This window comes from Enhydra lutris, unplaced genomic scaffold (assembly GCF_002288905.1).
Source record: "Enhydra lutris kenyoni isolate GAN:26980312 unplaced genomic scaffold, ASM228890v2 scaffoldscaffold14, whole genome shotgun sequence".
Lineage (NCBI taxonomy): Eukaryota > Metazoa > Chordata > Mammalia > Carnivora > Mustelidae > Enhydra > Enhydra lutris.
In genome coordinates, this window is record NW_019154098.1 from 47,858,622 (window position 1) to 47,881,232 (window position 22,611).

Consider the following 22,611-nt stretch of genomic DNA (forward strand, 5'->3'; position numbering starts at 1 on the left):
TAAAATGGTTTAGCAATCCTTGTTTGACTATTGATGAAATGTTAACTCAATATTTCATTGCAAGCCCCTCCCCATATCTTATTCTGCACATCTCTTTATTCTGAGCGTAGGTATTTTCTTCAACAAACAGGTTGCTTGCAGTGAGAAATCCCTCTTTGCAGATAGCCAGCAGCACTCAACTTGCATTCCACTTCCTTGACAAAGTCTGCTAATATTCTGGCTCATTTAGCAAGGACTTCCCCATTTAGAATCATTTTCTCAGGTACAACTTGCATAAATTTTAAAAATCTCCCTCCTTTCAATACTATCTCAAGGATTAGGAAAAGGGTATAATTTTTTGTGTGTTTCTCTCCCCTCTCTAATTTTGCACTTTGCTAAATATAATGTATACATTAAAATGATTGTTGATTGACAAATACTCTCTACCACGTTTTGTTACTTTATTTTGGCACACAACACTATACCTTGTATATAATGATCTTGCTTTCTAATCGTGTTTTGTTTGGTTTTTGTTTTTATGTACTCATTCCAACCTATGGGTTATAAAAGTGTTAAGAGGAGAAATGAATTCCTATATGGAAAGTCACTGCCATGTAGCAGGAAATGCATTGAACTGGGAGAAAACTCAGGTCCGAATTCTGCTACTTGAATGGTTTCCTGGAGTGTTATCTTTTATTACCATCGTTTCTCCATCTGTGAAACAAAAACAAAATCCTCAAGAATGTTCTGAGAATTAAATGAGATACTATGTGTGAAAATATTCTGCAAATTTTAATATGCTGTACAATATAAGGTATTTCTTCTTATGTCTTCAAGATTATTTTATGGATAGCATATGTGCATAGAACAGTCAGTCAGAAAAGGCTCTCTGAGTCTTGGGTCAAAGTAGGTGGGTCATATTTCCTTCAGTTTTTAAAGCATTAGCTACAAAATCCTATTCCTTTGCTTTTTTGTTTCTCCTTCCTATACATTTTATGACAGTCCAATGCAATTTTTGGCAAAAAGTTTTCCAATGTTTTTTTCATTTGCTTACCAAATATGACCTCTTGCAGTTTTACTTCTTCTTTACTAACTCATCCATGAAATTTGCCTTGTCAATTCTGTCTTCCATCTTACCGAGGTAGCTGTCATACCTGGGAGCAGCCTTTATTCTGAACCTCGCCTGCATTTCTTTCCCGTGGGCTCCTCTTCCCCTCTGCTGGCTGCCAAGGAGAAGCACATTTATTGGCATGGCCCCCAAACAGATGCCTACCTGCTTCCCTTCCCCCTTTCTCTTTCAGCCAAAGCATCACCTGCCAGGGGCTGGCGGTTGCTGCCCCCGCTGTCCACTGCCTCACACTGCTGCTGCTGCTCCAGTCCTTTTTGGAAGCCTCTTCTGAAGTTCCCCTGCCCGCAGCTCTCCTGTGCTGCTTGCCAGCAGCCTCCTCCTCCAGCCTGCAGCTCTCCTCGCTCCCGCCAGCGTCTCCCCCGCTCGGTCTGCGCGCAGCCTCTTCCTCCCGCCCTTGCCAGCTGCTTTACTCGCCTTTCCTCAGGCTGCTCCCCTCCTTTCTTCCCCAGCCCTTCCCCTTGCTCTTGCAAGCAGGGTTTCTTTCCAGCGTCCCCACCCTCCTTGGCCCGGTGTTTTGTTAACGTCCGGGACCACCTCTTTTGGGTCCCAGTGTGTACGTACGTCCAGCGGATAGGACATTTTTGGAAAGTGAGCATTTTCTTCCCGCTTCTGTATTTGACTAGACACCAACCCCCAAACCCCGTGCCTACTCCCTTAGCCCAAAAAGGTGGGGTGTAGTGATGGTAGAAGAAATTCAGGGAAACAACAGGCCACAGGCTTGGTCTGTGGACCCCAATAAAGTTTTGGACGCTCGGGACTTGCCTTCTCAGGCTTCCCAAACTTGACCAGCCTGGCAACCTACGCGAGCGCCCAAACAGCGCACAGTGACTCCGGCGCTCCCTGATTCCCCGCGCCCCCTGACCTTCCAGGGACGCTTGACTGAGGACGCCAGCGGCTCTCCAGGACCAGGCCTGGGCCACTCCCCAGCCCAAGCCAGGGTCCGCAGCCTGAGCCCCACCCAGTCCCCGGCCGGGGAGGGGCGCACTTGTTTCTGGATGCTCCGGAGTGGGTGGGCGAGATGAAAGGTTGGAGCCGCCCAGGTTGCTGGGTTCTAGTCTCGGGGATGAGGGGGTGGGCGGCAGGCCAAGGACCTCCTCCCAATCCATGGCCCTTCTGAAGGTCTGGCCACTTCCAGTGCGCGGTACAGTAGCGGTTCCCCTTCACAAGCAGTCTCCTTTAAGAAGAGCGCGCGCGCGTATGTGTGTGGAGTTGTGTGTGTGCTCATGTGTAGATATGTGTGTGTGTGTGTGTGTGTGTGTGCGCGCGCGCGCTCGCTGGTGTGTGTGCGCGTGTGTGTATGTGTGTGTGTGTGTGTGTGTGCGCGCGCGCGCGCGCGCTGAGAGCTGGAGAGTCAGGCAGACCCTGGGAAGGAGGAGTTATGTAGATTACGGATGAACATTCTGGAGGGGAGCGAAGAGAGGAGGGAAGGAGAAGCAAAGGCGAGAAGCGAGGAGCGGCGAAGGCCCTTCCCGCAGAAGCAGGAGGCGGCAGCGGCGGCAGCGGAGGAGTGGGCGGTGGAGGAGGAGGAGGAGAAGGAGGAGGAGGAAGACCAGGACGCACGGGCTGGAGGTGGCGGCGGCGGCGGCGGCGGCGGCTGCTGCTGCGGCTGCGACTCGGCGCTTTGAGCCGGAACCGCCGGTGAACTTGGGCGCCACGTTCCCAGTGACGGGCCCCCGAGGATGGTGAATGCAGGTTGCTGCTGACCCTGCCTCCGCCGCCGTTTCTCGGGGGCTGCTGAGTGCTGGGCCCTCAGTCTCCTCTCCTTGCCCGGCTGTGGGTGAACCTGCAGGCTCCTTACCCACCCGGAGGACTTTTTTTTGAAAGGAAACCAGGGAGGGAGGGAGAGAGAGAGAAAACGAAGGGGAGCTCGTCCATCCATTGAAGCACAGTTCACTATGATCTTACTCACATTCAGCACTGGAAGACGGTTGGATTTCGTGCATCATTCGGGGGTATTTTTCTTGCAAACCTTGCTTTGGATTTTATGTGCTACCGTCTGCGGAACGGAGCAGTATTTCAATGTGGAGGTAAGAGTATGAGAGCCTTCTTCCTTCTCGCTTGCCTGGGCTGCTCCCTGAAACATTTCGTTCACTCCTGGGATCTGGTCAGAGCAGCCTGGGTCTCTACACATTGTTTCCTTTGCAGCCGCCGAGACCCTGGTTGAGTTTCCCTGTGTCTTAGGTGATGGATGCGCGCGAGACTGAGAATCCGTTATCCCCAGCAGCACAAAGCACGATGCTGCGCGCTCGGAGATACATTGGTAGCCGGTCCATGCTTGTCACCCAGGGAAGAGGCGAAGTCCTACATACAGCAAACGTGTGGCTTTAAAAAAAGCAGTTTGAGTGTATGATGAATAAACCGTTCAGGAAATACAGAATTCATTGCTTGGCATCATGTGCTTCCTTGGTATTGTTCCTGAAATCTTTCTCCCCGTGTTCTGTGCCTAACAAAGGAGGTTAAAAATCAAAGAATCTAGAGGAGAGCGTGGGAATACTTGATATGTTTAATAACATTACTTTGTGATAAAACACTTGACTAGACAGTCTTTTTCTCATTTAGACATAACTTAATATACTGCAGCTAGATCTGACTACAGAGAACATGAAATCCATCTCTTTTAAAGTGTCTTCTCTTCCCCTCCCCCACCAACTGAAAATAAAACGTGGCCCAATGTAATAGTTGCGAGGTGTGTTTTTAATCTGATTTCACACTCCCCTGGCAAAACTGAGAGGCTTTAGTCTGTCATTTGCTTTACTTTGATAGATTTGGGAACAGACAGACATAAAGCAGAAGGGAACTTGAGGATAAGGACTTGTCAGACCTCTGCCAAAGTACTCTTCCTGTCATCAACTCAGCACTAAAGCCAGTAATGTGCAGTAAATCAATGAAAGTGTGTATACACCTGGGCTCTAACTCCAGTTTATAACATACACAGTGGAATACAAAGACAGTTAAAAGGTTTTAGTAAAATATACTCCTTTTGATGAAATCTTCTGTCTTCTGACATCTCAAAAGAATTACAATTAAATCTCTGAAGAATAATGTGATTTTTAAAACATTGTTGATTTTTTAAAGCTTACTGTCATTTTGCTGGGAGTGTGTGTTTACACAATAGCAGGACCTGTTGCACAGCATTTAAACATGTTTCATGTAACAGATTTATATACAAAGTGTGCATAATAAAGGCCATGTGTGAGGCCATATTCTGAATATATAACTGTTTATATAAACTGTTCTTAGGACTACATGTAATAAGTGATGGTTGGTAGAGAAAGTATTTGAAAAAGTAAGAGCCATTATCAAGAGTTTAAAAAGTTTACAGATGTTAAGTATGATTGTATTACACAAAAACCCCATTTTGAAAACCAGAACTGTTTAACCTTTTGAAAAATACAACTTTGGTTTTCTGAATAAAAAGAGAGATGCAAAGGGGCCGAAAGTCCAGACTTCTCTTGATAGCAAATTTGAACTTTTAGAGTTCTATGCCACGGATGGATTTTTCTATCTAATACTAAAATCAAAAGATGTTTTAATATTGAAATGAAGGAGTAATTAGTTCATAGACTGAAGGAATGAAAATGGCAAGCTGTTGTTTATATTGTAAGCTAAGGGACTTACTTCAGTTTGATGGTAGTAAAGTGATGGCGGTAAGGTGGGGCATGGGGAAGGTGGGTAAAAGTAAGTGCTTGGTTTTATTTTGCTCACTATGAAGCAGAAGGGAAAGTCTGGATTGATGGCTACTTGCTTTAGTAAAGTCTTAGATTTGCTTTCAGAGATTGTTGGGATAGCATCAGTGTTTGGATGATTATTAGGTCTTCTTTTTGAGACTAGACATACATTTTATTGTATTTCTTTATAGTTTGAATTGCTCAGTTCAGTCAGATATTATTATGCAAGAAAAGTTGATTTTACTCAAAAAGAGATTTCACTTCAAATATACATGATCCCTTCTTTAATATGTATGTGAAAAAAATGCTTCATGGAAAAAGAGTTATTTTTTTTAGAGTATTTAAGTTATGTCATCCATATTTATTACACGATGCAAATATTTAATTATGAATGATAAGGGGCTAGTGCCATTTGAGACCTTACAAACCTTATTTGTTACAATGGAGATTTCCTAATGACTTAGATTAGATTATGCTTCATAGTTTGTATTATTTCCAATTAGTTTTTTTAAGCACTTGAGCATATCCTTAGTTGGGTTTATGTACTTCCTTATGTATAATGATAACCTCTATCTTTCTCTTTTTAATCATAAGAGTAGCTGCTTGTTAATTCAACATACTATGAAGAACATGGAATGACAGGATATTTTCCAACATGAATTTCTGCCTGATTCACCTTTATTAGATATTTCTTTTTGGTAGGAAGCTCTAATAGGAAGAATATCTATCACATATTCTCCAGAAAAGCACTTATACTGTGTTCTTCATTCTTGGTTGCAAAACATACACTGGGAATGCTTATTTGATTGATTCTCAAGGACAGTCTTAAAATAAACAGTAATGGTATCAATCATGCATGAAGCTCACATGATCATAAATTTTTTTTTCCAATAAGCACACCAAGTTATTATAGTTGGAACGAAGCTTCTGAGAGATGCTTTTTAAGCTGACAGCTGAGATTACAATGTTTTATTCCTCACTGAACTTCACAATTGGTGGGACCCTTCTACTTTTCATCCCTATAATTTAAGGTTCAAAAACATTTTCCCCCTGGAGGTGTGGGCATTGAGTAGAAATATTCATGTTAACTCTTTCCTACCTTATTCTTAAGAATATAAGCATTTGTAATTTTCAGTTATCAGAATAGGAGCTATTTTTTAATATGCTGATGAAAGCTTGTTATAGTAAGAGTACATTTTGTTTATTTTTGTTTTTAAGAAGCAAAAAGAAATATCTCAACAGCTAAGAAAGTGTCAGAAACTACCAGAAGTAGTACTATAGAAGAGATTCAATTCATTCTTCTCCTTATATATTTTAGGAAGAACACTATTTTTAATGCCAAATTTTCAGTGTATATTTGTTTAAAGATTTTTATACTCTATAGGATGCATTTTTGGGGAATGGGCCTTTTGGTGTGTAGTCATTACCATGACATTAACATTAACTAAAAGTCAAAGACTGCTATCATTGGACAGCAGTCTGAATCAGAAGTGTTCATTGGTCAGATGACGCTAAATTGTTAACAAAGAATCAGGATTGAATCTCTGTGCTCTAAAAAATCATATTGTCTCTAAAATAATGGTCTTCTTAGAGGAATTTCCATGATCCTGGAGCTCTTTATTTTTTAATTTTTGTGGGGTTTTTGGACATTGCAAGCATTATTGTTATGAAATTTGAGATAGACTATAGTTCATGAGGGGCACCTGAGTGGCTCAATGGGTTGTGTCCAACTCTTGGTCTCAGCCCAAGTACTGATCTCAGGGTCCCGAATTTGAGCCCCACATTGGGCTCCACTCTGGGCATGGAGCCTAGTTTAAAAAAAAAAAAAAAATATATATATATATATATATATATATATAGTTCATGAGGGTAGTAACATTCATCATCACCTTTGATAGTTTGCCAAATGTTAAATATATGAGCCACATATTCCTTATTGTTTCTTAAAGTATCACACACATTTCTAATGAGAAAAATTATTTTAAGCCAATTTAATGGTAAAATAAAAATGTGATATTCTGAATGATGGCCATATCAAAGCTTAAGAAGATGATTACTTTTTTGTGACAAAAATTCTTGATAAAGCAAAAATTGATTTTGTTGTTTTTCATTCACAAAAGAAGAGAGATTTTAGATTTTTTAAAGAAGATATTTCATGACAAATACTATGTATCATGAGTGTAACCATTTCCTACCTTGCAGTATGTTTCTTTAACTGGTTTCATATTTTATTCACCTTTATCAGGTTTATCTGAATCTACTTGAAAGTCAGAATAATCAACATGCCTTATTTCATTTGCTCATGGAAGGTTGTTGACACTGATCTGGTCAGCCCCCTTGAGTAAGGGACTGTTTTGATTACATCCCATAATTCTCAGTGTAGCAGTTTTTACTGGGCAGGAACAGGGGCTGTGTGACTGATTCATGAAGGTTTTTATTTACTGCAAATTCCAAGCTTTTCAAGACATCCCAGGTGTGCTGGCCATTTGGAATGCTCATAAGGACCAAAAATTATGACCAGGAGACCAGAACACTCAGTAGCCCTCAGGTTCTCCTGTGTGTCCCTTGATGTTTTTCTCTGTTCGGAGTTGCCTGGTCAAATTCCCCAATCTAGGATTATTCGTGAAACTCTTGCTGGTGAGCGTAGGACAGCAAGGGAGATTGTCTCTTACTACCCCTGAAAAAACTACAAAGAACAATTTTCTAAGTCTATTCTTTCCTATAGAGTTGGGTTTCCTCTCTCAGGGTCTTCTTCCCCATCAAGTAAGGATAGTGTTGGATTCAGTAACAGCTTTTTTAATCTCTGGAGTCAGGTTAAAAGTGATCTAAAGTTTTTACTTTTTCTTATTCATGCTATTTTAGGTTATGAACATAAAATTTTAAGGTTCTTGTTTAGTGGTATAATTTTTTTCTCTGAAGTTGCATTAATCAATTATTTTATGTCAATTTATTTTACTGCCTGACCTACCCCAACTACTCAAAATGTACCTGTTTAGAATATTTTGTAAATGACCATTTGGAATTATTTCAGGACCAAAAAAAAAAAAAAAAAAAAAAAGCCATTGGACATTTGAATCAATTACTTAAACTTGTTCAAAGTCAAAAGGAAAAGATTTCATTATGCTCCTTCAGGAAATTTCTGATCCTTCAGCATGAATATGCAAGTTGAGAAAGTCGCTTTTCATGTTACTTTCTGTCACAATTTAGTATCTGTGAATATAATTACATCCATCAAATTGTTTTTTATTATATGGAGTAATATAATGATTAAGATCACATATTCTGGCTCCAGATCGCTGGATTCTAATCCCATCTCTTTTACTTGCGAAGTTAATAATGGACAAGTTCATTAATCTCTGAGGCTTACTGTACGTATCTGTAAAATGGGGATATTAATAGTACCTGTGTCATAGAATGTTTTGATGATTAAATGAATACATGTATATAGTATTAGATAGATGGATAGATAGGAACATACCTTCACCTAGTTAAACATTCAGTACTTTTAAAATATCATTATTAGTAGTAAAAAAAAAAAAAGATGCTGATACAAATGTAAATTATCATGATAGCATTTAATTACGTAAAAGTCTATCAGGTTAGGACATACCAGCTGGTCCAGGAAGATTTTATTTTAATACCTTTTTCATTTTTAAAAAGTGTAATATACTGAATATCAACCACTAACATTAGTACATTTTCTTCCCTTGGGCTTTTCTTAGACAGTTTAGCTTAGGAATATGATTTGCACATTTTGTCTTGTCATCTGTTACTATCATAGAATGTCAAGTTCAGCTCACACCTTCTTTTACAAGACTGAGTTTACAGAAATCTGTTCATCTTGTAATACCATGGAAAATAAATAGGCCTTATGATTCAGTGGGCTTGTTTATTTTAATTGGCTCAAGGTCCATGTGCTTCCTATCTACAGTAGTGGGATTCAGTATATTACTTGGGCCAGGTCTTTGTTCTACCCCTAATCCAGAACATAAAAGTCTTTTTTTAATTAATAGAGGAAGGAGGGTGATGGGCAGAAAGAGATATTAAAGTGTTTTCCACAATGACAAAGACATTTTTAAGCAGCAAAGATCTTCTTGTAACACTGAGAATAAAAGGTAATTAACAATATAATGTGATGGAGCCCTACTAGGCCAGAGGTCAAGGAATGCAGGCTTTAACTGATTCTTGTACTAATATAGCTTTGATCTTGGACAAGTCATTTCTTTAATGCCTGCATCTGCAAAGACAAAAATTAATTGAAACGATCATCAAAGACATTTCCAAATTTGAAATTCTATTGTATTCAGCCTCCAATCTTTAATTTGTATAGACAGAGGAAAATCGTACATATTTACCATATAAATATGGGGGCAACTAGATGCCAAAGGTAGAGTGTTCAGATTTTTTGTTTTAAAAAAAATTTTTTTCTGAAGTGGATATCATGAAGACATACAGAATGGGCAGCTTATTGCTAGCATTTGTTATCATCTGTAATGACACAGGCTGTTCCATTTTGAAAATAATCCTAGCCTTCTGCTGAGTAATAAAAACATTGGCAGCAAATTACATGTAATTTTAAAATCAATTTTTGACCAAGGTAACATACTTTAAAAATTTAATGTTAAAAACATGGATTGATGTTATTTTGAAAAACCTATATCATCTATAAGTTGGCACTTTGATCTTAAAAAGGCAAGGTGAAATAATACCAAAATTTGTTGGTTTTTTTGTGGTGGGAGAGGGTCTCAAAATTCAAATCTATCTATTATCAAAAAATACATATACATGTATTTTGTAGTGAAATGAAGTGCTTACACTGTCTATCCCTTTCACCCATTGTGGGAAATAATTTTGGCACATGGCTCTTTGAGGGTTATTTTTAATTCTTCATAACACATCTGATTTTGAATGTGAAAAATCAGATTCCATTTGTTTTATAAAATATGCAGCTTATGTGAACAGTAAAAATATTCCATGCTCTAAGGATAAAATACTAAGTAATAATATGTGTGATACTCAATTTTTTATTTGCCGCCTTTTTCTTTTTCATGGGAAAGTTATTTATAGATTTTGAGGTTATTACTAAAACCGTATTTGATTGTTGCTTCCTGTCGTTTAGCACTCTGAATGGATGTTCTTTGTCTTAGTGTTTCACCACAGTCGTTTGGCATTGTGCATCCTTGGGTTTGGATCAGTGGAATATGTTGATGAGCCTCTTAATAGAAGTTTAGCCAAGGGAATAAGAATAATCCCACTATGGCCCCCTGACCTTTGATTAAATGTGATCTGCGGGTGTAGTATACAAAAGGAGGCTAGAGGGAGCTATTGAGCTGCTTAAAGACTCCAATAGAGTAGAAGAATTTGGTTTAAAATCAAGGACACTAGGTGCAATCACATGCCTTAAAATGAATCATAACCAATCATAGAGAGTTTAAGAAATCAATGAACACATGGTTTATGATTTAAGATGTGAGATGGGCTTACTGAGAGCCAGTTGGCACCCGTGATTACATATTTGATGAACTAAGAAGGAAATTAGCACTTTTCAGGGAAGCCGGGAGTTCTGGGCATGACTGCTTGGCCAAGAATGTTTTAATGCAGGACTGCGTTATATATCCCTTGCTTTTATGTGTAGAGTAGGTCACAAACTATACATTATAGTGACTACAGGTGCTTTTGAAATTCTCATTTTAACTAAAATGTCTAGTGAGATATTGTAGTCTTAACAGATGAGAGGTGGGCTAAATTTAATTGGATCGTGCCTTTCAAGTTACATGTAGCAAAAATCCAATTTTAAAAGCTTTTGAGACTAAACTTATCTTATTTTTAATGTTTACCATAGGCCTTTGTTGAATACATGTTTTTCAACGAAAGCAGATTTTAAAATACAGGTTTTACCTATTTTTTAAAAATATGTACGAAATGAGTCACAAAAGTCTGAAGCTGTTTTTTCTTTAAATAGGAACCTCAGACATGTTTTCAGTTGAGCAGTTTATATTGTGACCTCTGGTAGAAGGAGGGAGGATAAAAAAAGGCAACCACTAATGCAAGGGCACACCAACATTTAATTAAGATATTATAATTTCCTTGTAAGCATCATTCAGATTTTTTAAATGTTTCTTAATCTAGTCAGTTAAATGAAATACGGGTAAATGAAGTAAAACATGGCCCCACAGTAATGGAGAAATAGTCCTTGGAGTGATGTATTCAGATGACCAAATAAACCCAAATAAACTGCTCACTGGAATGGAATTTTACAGTATTTGTTTTAGTCACACTTAAGGGGGAATAAACTGCTTCTTTTTAAGGGAAGCTGGATACTTTTATGAACTTTATTTCACGTCCCCAAATTGCACGCACCTGAGGTGATGTCAGTGGAATGCAAGCTTGTGCCTCAGCACCGGCTAATGCAGAGTCAGACCCTGAGTGATGTCAGTGGAGGCATTTTTTTCCATAGGAACTTCCACAGTTGAATTCATACCATGTGTTAATAGTTTCTCATTGTTTATACTGATTAGATATTTGAACTTATTTTGGGTTTCTAATGGCTGTGCCTTAATTCCCTCTTTACTTTAAACAATTGCTAGGCAGTTCCTCCTCGTGGTCCTACTTGTTTCTTCTAGTCTGGGGTCTGGAGGGACTTCCTATTTGAGATTCGACTTACAGGCCTTTAGGCTTGAAAATCAGGTAAAATTTTACAAAAAGCCAGGTTTGCATCCCTCCCTTGTTTCTTTATGAAGAAGTGAGAATAGATTCAAATGACTTCTGGAATCAAATGTATACTCAATGATTTGTATGAAATTGAGAACAAGTTTATAAAAACTCACTCGCGGTTACAGATAAAACCGTTTTAGCTGTCTGGGTGTTTTCATACTGTAACAACTCGGGTGCCTGGGTGGCTCAGTGGGTTAAGCCTCTGCCTTCAGCTCAGGTCATGATCTCATGGTCCTGGGATCGAACCCCACGTTGGGTTTTCTGCTCAGTGGGGAGCCTGCTTCTCTCCTACCCCTCTCTCTGCCTGCCTCTCTGTCTACTTGTGATCTCTCTCTCTCTGTCAAATAAATAAACAAAATCTTTAAAAAAAAAAATACTGTAACAACTTTATTCATATAACTTACTGATTTACTCCTGCGTGTGGATTGAGTGAAATTGTTCCATGGGTGACTCAAGCAAATCACTTAAGCAGTCTTTGCCTTATTTTGACCATTCATGAAATTGATTTGTGATCTTTACTGTTTGTCTGTAGCACAGGTTATGTAATTATAGCACTGAGAAAATGCCAGGCAATCTCCTTAAATAAGAATAGGGTGTATCTCAGTGCCTTCATTCCTACCAATGAGATGACCAGAGTTTAGAAACAATTATGAGCTGGCATTATATTCTAATTAGACAAGATCCAAATAACCAATAAAACAAAGATATATAGAATTGGTTTTATTGAATACCTTCTTTTAATAATAAAAACAGTGTTAACTAACACTGGTTGCACATTTGCTGAGGGCCTGATTATGTTCTACGTGCTTCATATATATCAACTCATTGAAATTTCATTACAATCTTGTGAGTTAACACTGCTGTTTCTCTTTCACAAATGAGGAATCTGAGACACCAAGAGGTTGAGGAACTTCCTAAGGCCACATAGCTCTGCTCCTCCCACAGTGGAGTAGCCCAGAATCAAAGCAGAAAAGTTGGCTGCAGAGCCCAGGCTCTTAACCAAATAGAGGCAAGAATTTCCAATTTCCCAATAAGACCGTGTGATCTAGTTCCATGGTTCACATCTTTTGTATTTCAAACTGAAAAGAGATAATTAATATGTATCATGAAAATGCTAGGTCTACCCTAGCATAGAGTCTTGCCTGGAGTAAAAAACTGAATGGGCTGCTGTTGATTTGATTTGTTGATTCAAGATCGAATATGTGTGCTCAGTAGTTTTCCTCTTGAATACTCCTTATGATTTTTTGCTTATTAGAAAGTTGCTAACCTATGTTTAATTACATGTAATATTTAAAGTGACATAATTTCAAATTTATCATGGTATTTCCTTTCTCAACTATTTGCCATGTTGCAGTTTTTCTTTAAATGTGATTTTCAAAAGTTTCAGGAAGATGTGATTACATTCCAAGATGAAAAGAATAGAACACTGGAGAAAATATAAAGGAAAACCTGTGTCAGGTCTGTGTTCTTGTGCCCTGAGGGGAAGAATGTGTATGTATACAGTGACTATCTGGCATGTTCTAAGAGTTTTCGAATTTGTTATTTTTATATATTGCATCAATTGGATAGAAGCTATAAGGAAACCAGTTTATTATATTACTTCTAATATATTTAGTTATAATATAAATGAGAACTTTCTCAGAGATAGGTTAATTTTGACATGGATCCATGCTTCAGAAATTAGTGAGCACCTTCTCACTCTTTGAGAATAGACCTGATATCCGGTTATTGTCTTTGATGTGAAGGGAATGGAAATTCAACTTGGTGGTTGACCAAAGGCTGAAAAAAAAAATCTTTAGTCCTTAAGATCATTGCTGTGTATAGCTTTCAGGTTCACTTAGTTCATTCATTAGCCTTTCAAGGAGAACTGTTTCTAAACCCATTTACAAAGGTAAGAATCTAGCTGATTTTAGAACATTTCTCAGTGTTAAAAGTCATCCAGCTGTTTCTTACCTCCTCTAGAGGCAGTATATCATAATGGCTATGTGCAAGAACCTGTGAAGATATGCTTAAAAATCTTAGCTGTATCCCTACAAGCTCAGTGAACTTGAGTGAGCCAGGTCATTGACCATGTGCTCCAATTTCTTCATATGTAAAGTACAGATAATAGTACCCAACTCATGGGTTGTTGTAAGATTAAAGAGGTAAGGGATAATGGGGCAAGATAAATAACAGGCTCTTAATTTACTCTACCTTGTGAAATAACGAAACTATAGGGAAGAAATGGTTTTCAAGTCATTGGACATCAGATAATGAAGGGATGTCGTCCCTAAGAGATGGTAAACAAACAGAGTGAACCCTAAAATTGCCTCAGTTGACCACCTAGACAGGGTTTCCGGACAGCAGTACAGGGAATGCAGAACCAGGTTGAGCCAGGCAGGCTCCTGTGTTAGGGATGGAGCTGGGGGTAGGAGGAGACCAAGGTGGCTAGAATTCACAGGTCAGAATTCCGGAAAAGAGAGAGCTACACAGAGCAAGGAGCATTGGCGGGTCTGTAGAGAGTTCCCTTATATATTTAGTTGACAACTGATCTACTCATTCCTGTGAAGTAGCAACTAGGGGACAGTGAAAGAAGCAGCTGAAGGAATCAATAGAGACAGTGCTTGGTGCTCACATAGGGCTGGGGATAGTGCCCATTCCCATCAGCCATACTTGGAAACCTCATTCTTTACAGGACAGAGGGTAGAGTACTCAGAACTGTCCTGCTCCGGTAGTGGGAACAAAGTCCTGGACTGAATACTGCTTTAGTTCTGCTTTAAAAGTCTTAAAAGCAAGATCTGAAAGGATTGAACTATTTCTAAGTGACTTAATTGCTTCCCACAACAAAGCTCAATAAGATATGCAGGAAAACAAAAATACGCAGTACTCAACAGTTTAAAATTCACAATGCCTGGCATTCAATTAAAAAAAAAAAAAATCACCAAGCATGTAAAGAAGCAGAAAAACACAACTCATAATGAGGAGCAGTGTCTATCTAAACTGATCCAGAAGTGACACAGATGTTGGAATTAGCAGATAAGACTATGAAAGCAGTTGTTGTAACTGTATTCTTTGTTCAAAAACTTGAGACATGGAAGATATTGAAAAAGACTCGAATTTGTAGAGATTGAAACCACAATATGTGACGTTAAAGACACACTTGAAATTTATAACAGATTTGACATTACTGAAGAAAAAAAAAAAAAGTAAACTTGAAGTCAGCAATATAAGTTACCCAGCATGAAACACAGGGAGAGAAGAACATTTATAAAGTGGAACGTGGGATATATGGGACAACTTCAGGTGGCCTAATATATGTGTAATCTGAGTCCCTGAACAGGGCAGAAAGATTATTTGGAGACATAATGGCTATAGCTTTACCTAATTTTTTAGAAAATCTGTAAGCTCATGGATCAAAGAGTCTCAGGGAATCCCAAGTGTAAGGATCATGAAGGAAACTAAACCAAGACACACCATAATCAAATTGTTAAAATGAGTGATAAACAGAAAGTTTTATGAAAAATAAACTTTACAAAGTAACAATAGTAAAAAAGACATTGTCTTCTATTTTTTCAAAGACCTTTAATATCTGGCTTAACAAAATATAGTTGGACTTTCGTATTTATTTCTGTATTCACACTTAAAATACTATAACTCATGTAGCCTGTGGTAAACTGCACTGCCAATTGCAAGTAAATGAGAGTGAAAAGACAAATAGCATCATTAAAATAATTTTGCCCTGCTGGATTCCTGTAAGAGTTTTAGGACCCCCAGGGGTTCCTGGACCAAACTCTGAGAACCATTGTTCGAGCAGGTATTGTTTTCTCTTTTCCTCCTGGATATATCAAGATCCATGTACTTTAGTGTCTTCATTAGAATGCTTAAATCCTTCATTTCTTTTCTACCCCTGTACTCATCCCTTAGTAACCAGCAAATATTATCTGTAATCCCCATCTGCACCCCCACCAGAAAATGAGCCCATTATGCTTTGATAATAACCTTCTCTACTACTTATTCTTCAAAGTACCTTTCATAATTGTAATCACAGAGTGTTTTATCTTACCTCAAAGTTGCATACTGAGGTATGTATGTAAGACAAAAGGCTCACTTTTAACATTACTGTTGAAAATCCATTTAATAGCTCATTAATTGCTAAAACTTGGCACATGGACTCTCAGGAGCCGAGTATCAACATCTTTTGTTTCTCTCTGCCTTTGAGTTTTGGTCTTCCTGTCTCTGGAATCATATAGGCCAAAATTATATTTGCTGGAGGAGAAATTTAAGGGGATTGGAACTAAATAATTTTTCTGTTTCCCTGGAGCATATGGCTAAATTTGGTAAATTAAATGCATGTGCCAAAAACCTGTTGTACAAGGTTCTTGTGTAATAGATTCATGTCTGACTCTCACAGTAAATTATAACTTTATGATGAGACAGTATATCCGCTATGGTCACCACTATAATTCATGAGCCTAACACTGCCCTAAGAAAAGTACAGAGCTCAGTAGATATGTGCTGAAGGATTGAATGGATTACATCATCCCTTTGCATAGGTGTTTCTAGTTTAAGTGATATTTTCTGACCCATTTCGATAGTTGTTACCTCCCCTAACTCATTTAGCCCTTATTGGGTGAAAATATGGTACTTGTACCTTACATTTGCTTCAGTTACTTTATTAAAAATATTAGCTTCTAATAATCAAAGATGTGTTTAATGATCAGTGGTTAACTGGTAAGGAGCTAGGACTTCCAGATTTTTTTCTCACCATCTCCATTATGTTACATTAGTATATCTGGTATAAATAAGTACTTTATATCTTCCTTCACTGGTGTAACACTTATTTAAGTACCCATTGGCTTGACATTAAAAAAGTTGGTTACTTTTTTTTTTTTTCAGAAATGTGTATCCAAATAGCTAGGGAAATAAATATAAAGGAAAATAACTTTGTTTTAGTTCAGTGACTTCAATTGTAGCTATCACTATTAATAAATGGCAACTGCCCCAAGACAGTTTCCAGGAAAGAGCAAAAACAGTTTTACTTGTATTTCACTGGACATCTTGATTCATTTCAATCGCTCTTTTAGCTATACAGATGAGAAGAATGTTGATATGCTATCAACTTTTGCATCCATTAGCATGAAAACCCTAAGAGTGCATAATCATATAACAATTTGAATTTCTAACTTACATTAAAATCAGATCATGTTTATTGCTCTAACAAGTACAGTATTGAAGACCCATGAAGAACTGACTTAAGAGATGTGAAAATTTTATGGATTTTCTCTTGCTGAACACCTACACATTGGTAATTGGCAGGGTAAGAACAGGGAAAATAACGACTTTCTTCAGTCTTTCATTGATACATGTACTGTCTATCTAGATTACATCTTTCTTAGGAGGAGAGGAAATGTAGACCTCCGAATATTAAACAGTCCATCATTCACTTCTGCATTTACCAGGAAAAATGAGTCTTCTAGTAAAGCATCATATTAGGAATGGCAAGATTTACAGAGTCTTTTGGTTGAAGACAGCCATCTGCCTAAGGGCTATAGGTTTCATTCATTTAAATAGCATTCTGGTTTTCTTTTCTTCTTGTACTTGAATAACTTCCAGAGATTTTTGTAGACACATATATACCCTTCATTTCTCCTTTTCTTCTGTTTTATGGAAATACGTTATTTAAAATGTTCTATGTATTTTTTAACATAAATATACACTTTGGAGAATTTTTCATATCAGTATGTAAAGAACAACTTCATACTTGTATGGTATCTTATAACTTATGTGGTAATTAACAACATTATTATTGCTGGAAATAGGTTATTTTCAAGGTTGTTTCTATTATAAATAATAATACCATATGCTTACTTAAGCATGTGTGAGTTTATTTAACAAATATTTTTGGAAGTGTAGTTGCTCTCTTATTGGTTGTATATTTATCTGTAATTTTGGTGAATTCTGCCAAATTGCTACCCGCAAAATACATCAGTTTACTAGTTTTCAGCAGTGCTTGGGGTGCCTGGTGGCTCAGTCAGTTAAGTTGTGGGACTGTTGATTTTGGCTCAGGTTATGATCTCAGGGCTGTGAGATAGAGCCCGGCATCTGGGCGTGGGGCCTGCTTAAGATTCTCTCTTTTCCTCTGCCGCCTTCCTCCCCACGGGTGTGTGTGTGCATGCTCTCTCTCTCTTTCTCTCTCCCCATCTAAGAAAAAAAAAAGTTTTCAACTTTTTGAGCTTAAGCACGGTTGATTCCACACACACCTGCCATTACTTAAGATATTTTCCCTAATCTGCTGGGTGAAAAAATAATTTTACACAAATTTAAATGAATATCAATATTCAGAATTTTTCCCTTTTTTTAAAAAGTATTTACTTATTAATCTATCTATTTATTTATTTATTTCTCAGAGAGAGAGAACGCACAAGCAGGCAGAGTGGCAGGCAGAGGCAGAGAGAGAAGCAGGCTGCCTGCTGGCAAGGAGCCCGATGTGGGACTCGATCCCAGGACTCTGGGATCATGACCTTAGCCGAAGGCAGCGGCTTAACCGAGCCACCTAGGTGTCCCAATTTTCAGCATTTTGAAAATACTTTAATTCACTTACATTTTTATTGCAAAGGTTTCCTTTTCCTGCCATTCTTTACTTTTGTCTTCTCTTTTTCACTGATTTATAACAACTTGTGTTAAGTTGACCCATTCTCTATCCCATGTAAAATATGAGTTTGTTGATATATTTTGGTTTTGCTAATTTATTTTTTCAGATTAATTAGTCATTTATATTTTGACTTCTAGTTTTGTATCATGCTTTAAGAAATGGCCAGCATTTTAAAACTGTTTTTAAAAACACTCATTTCTTTCTTCTTCTTCTTCTTCTTCTTCTTCTTCTTCTTTTTTTGGTTTAAATCTTTAAGTAAAGTACTTTGGTGCAGGTACAGAAAATGGAATCTAACTCATTTTCCCCAAAACTGGTTAACAGAAGCTTTAGCAATACATCTTTTCTCTTAGCACTTGGGTTTTCTTATGGACTAATAACTATAAAATACAATGCCTTAAGACAGATTTGATTTGATCTGATGAATTCATGGGTGGTGCAGGGCACCTGTGTTTCACAGCTAGGCTAGGGCCACTCTTCTGTGTGTATTGCATGTAGTCTTAAAACCAGAGGAAAACTGGAACATGTTCCCTTGGTGGTGGTAAAAGCATTTGAGGACAAGCAGCCACATATGATGCCTCTGAAGTCTTAGCCTCTTAACTAGCACACAGTGTCTTCTGACCACATTCTTTTGCCCAAGCAGGTTGGTTACATAGCATGGCCCAAGGTCAAGGAGTTTGGATACACTTGCCTGTGATGAGGCCAGCACAAGAGTGTGTATGTAGGAGGAGGGAAAGGTTGGGATCAGTAATTTAATCTATAATATCCTCATTGATTTTTTTTTTTTTTTAAAGATTTATTTACTTATTTGACAGATAGAGATCACAAGTAGGAGAGAGGCAGACGGGGGTGGGGGGGGGATGCAGGCTCCCTGCTGAGCAGAGAGCCCAATGTGGGGCTCGATCCCAGGACCCTGGGATCATACCTGAGCCGAAGGCAGAGGCTTTAACCTGCTGAGCCACATAGGCACCCCATCCTCACTGATTTAAAAACTGCCTTTGTCATCTACTAATTTTCACAAATAATTCAACCTATTTTTGGATACAGTTTTTTCCCACTGATATATTTAAATCTTCCTGGGACAATACCAAACTTATTCCTTTCAGCAGTGTTTTGTAGTTTTCTGTAAATTTGGAGTTAATTTTTTCCTTTTTTGTTGCTATTTAGAATGGGAACTTCCACTACATTTACCAAGCAATTTGTTTTTAAAGAACTACACTTATTATGGTGAGCTTTTTTTGTTTGTTTTAAAGATTTTATTTATTTATTTGACAGAGATCACAAGTAGGCAGAGAGGCAGACAGAGAGAGCGGTGGAGTCAGGCTCCCTGTGGAGCAGAGAGCCCAATGCAGGGCTCGATCCCAGGACCCTGAGATCATGACCTGAGCTGAAGGCAGAGGCTTAACCCACTGAGCCACCCAGGCGCCTCTATGGTGAACCTTTTTTTTAATGTATATACAGTAATTGTCACATCACTAGGGGTATACCTGAAAGTAATATGTCAACTATAATTTAAAAAGTAAAATAAGGAACACCTGGGTGACTCAGTTGGTTAAGGATCAGACCCTTGATTTTGGCTCAGGTCATGACCTCAAGGGCATGAGATTGAGCCCTGCCTTGCACTGTGCATTCAGTGTGGAACCTGCTTGAGATTCTGTCCCCATCTGCCCTCCCCCGTCCACTCACTCTCTCTCTAAAAAAAAATAAAATAAAACAAACCTTGATATTTCCCCCCCAAAAAACAAGAAGAAAAGCTATTGACCTTTATATATTAATTATCAAATGCCCACCTTGTTGAATCATCATATTGTATCATATAATCCTTCTGTAGAGCCTCTTGAGTAGTCTGGACACATGGTCATATTATTTAGACTTAAAGATAATTTTACCTCGTGTTTTCTCTCATTATTTTGGATAATTGTACTGACTAGATCTTTTAGAACAGTATTAAGTAATTATCGTGACAGTAGGCACGTTGTCTTTATTTTGACATTAGGGGAGGTGAATACCCATTTGTTTTCAATTGTTAGTTAACCTTAAAAATATTTAAAATCCTAGTCACTTTATCCAGGATAATTAATTCTCAAATCTTAGATACTGTCTTTAAATTAAAGATTGATGGTGAGACAGCATGACCAACATGGCAAGATATTGAAATTTGTTATATTATCAATATCCTCTATTTTTTCCCTCAGTTTTAATGTGGCTTTTCTTTTACTGTTTCTTTATAGTTTCATTGAAAGTTTCCTTAAATTTTGGATCTCTGACTTAGTAGTCGTGGTATTTCCATGGAATATCACAGTGGTGGGTGGACAAAAATTGTCTTCTGAATGAAACAACGAATGGATTAATTTTGTGATAAAATTTGGACATTTCATTCAAGACTTTCATTTAAAACTTCTGGATTCATGCAACAGAAAGCCAGTTTGAACCACCTTCTCCAGTATAGGAGGTTAATTGGAAAATACTGGTGTAGGTCAGAGATCGTGGGAAGGGGCTGACCAAACAAGCAGCAGCAGATATCTTTTTTTTTTTTTTAATTTATTTGACAGACAGATCACGAGTAGGCAGAGAGAGAGGAGGAGGCAGGCTCCCTGCTGAGCAGAGAGCCCGATGCGAGACTCGATCCCAGGACCCTGAGATCATGACCTGAGCTGAAGGCAGAGGCTTTAACCACTGAGCCACCCAGGCGCCCCCAGCAGCAGATATCTTAAAGCTGAGACCTTTGCAGAGTTTTCTGTCTTACCCTCACTCCTGCTTCTCTTTGTTGGTTGGCTTCATTCTCTTGTTGCAGATTGTCATTTTCCATTTTATACAGTTTCCTATCACCTGGCAACCATTTTTCCTTATCACTTTTCTTAGAGAAAATATCTTCCCTCGGCCCATATGCTTATACTTCCAGCTCTGCTATGAAAAGCCCTAAAGAAAGTTTCTCATTAACCCAGTTTGGATCACTTGCCTATTCCTGTAGCTGGAAATACTTTGTGTGACCATGAATGGCAGCTCCTGTATAATCTGATAGTTGGAGTGGGGGAGTAGTAGTTTCCTCAGGAAAGAGAAGGCATGTTGAACAGAAATTCAGCAATAGATGTCTAAAGCAGTTCAATTGATTTATTCTTTTTTTTTTTCTTTTCTACTTTTCCCTTTTATCTCATTTCCCCTTCCTTCAGCATTTCCAACTGCCCTCCACCCCAACCCCCCCGCATATACACAGTGACCTTCCTGGCTATTTTTTCTCTTCCCCTTTCTTTTCTTTTTTTTTTTTTTTTTTTGTCATTATCCCTCCATTTCTCTGAACAAGCTAGGATTAAGGTGTGTTTTCTCCTATAGGATGTTGCCTATTTAGAAACAATTACCATGAGTAAAGTTTCAGTGGAAAAGGAGTAATAGTCACCATGCGAAAGTCACTCTGTCTAACAGAGCCCAGAAATTAGAATAAATGTGGCCAAGTTTTGTGGCAGAGTCACTAGTGTGACTGAGAAAATCACAAAGCCAGGAGGCTTACTGTCAGGTTCAAGCAATAATTTTTGGACTTACCCTCAGTATTTGTGCTCAAGAGATGAGAAATAAATAACTTTTTTTTTGTTCCAGAAACTTCTTCAACTAATTTTATTTGACATGTAACACCAAAGTGCTGAGACTGTTGTTCTTTGCCCCCCCCCAATTCTTCTTTTTCCACATTAGGATCTTAACCATAATTTAGATCAGCACCTTTTTGTTTTTTATTTTTATTTTAAATTTTTTAAGAGAAAGAAGGAAAGAAAGAAAGAAAATTTAAGAGAGCGAGAGACAGCACAAGTGGAATGGGGAGTGGGAAAGGGAGAGAGAATCTCAAACAGACTATGCCGAGCATGGAACTGAATGGGGGCTTGATCCCATGACCCTGAGATCATGACCTGAGCCAAAATCAAGAGTCAGATGCTCAACTATCTTAGCCATCCAGGTGCCTCTAGACCAATTCTTCTTTAGATGAGGAATCTGAGGACCTGGTTGTGGGCATAACTTCACCTAAGGCTTCACAGAAAGTTTGCAGTAGAAACAGATAGAAACCTGTTTCCTCTCCGAAAAAGGGGGTGGGATTCCCACGTTCTCACCAGGGTTTATGAGGAAATGTGCTGATGTCAAAAAATGGGCATTCCAATGATAAATCACAGAAATCACCATTGTGATGTGTGATTGATAAATATTATTTTATTATTATTTGGATTCTTGCCTATTGTTGACAGAAATACCTTGTGAAACTAAATTAAAAAAATAAAAACTTTAGCCGTTTGAATATTGATATATGGATTTATTATTTATGTATTTCCTGAAAAACAGTTTTAATAGGGCAAAAGGATAGAGAGAAAATAGTAGGACATTACCAAATACCTTTTAAATGCACATTTGGACAAGTTCATTTTGTCTCAAATCATTTTATTAGAGATACGCTTTCTTCCTCAGTAGCAAAGATGTTTGTGTTGTAGCTATGATTCAGTTATCACAGTTCTAGG

General features: G+C 38.1%; 1 protein-coding gene across 1 annotated transcript in view; it reads left to right on the forward strand.

Moving 5' to 3' along the window:
* The first annotated feature begins 2,948 nt into the window (after positions 1-2,948).
* The window catches only part of LOC111146675 (matrix metallopeptidase 16), a 282,832-nt gene continuing 263,169 nt past the window's right edge, over positions 2,949-22,611 (forward strand). The window contains exon 1 of the mRNA XM_022502329.1: positions 2,949-3,135. Coding sequence (XP_022358037.1) covers positions 3,004-3,135 — 132 coding nt within the window. The 5' untranslated portion in view covers positions 2,949-3,003. The remainder of the gene's footprint in view (positions 3,136-22,611) is intronic.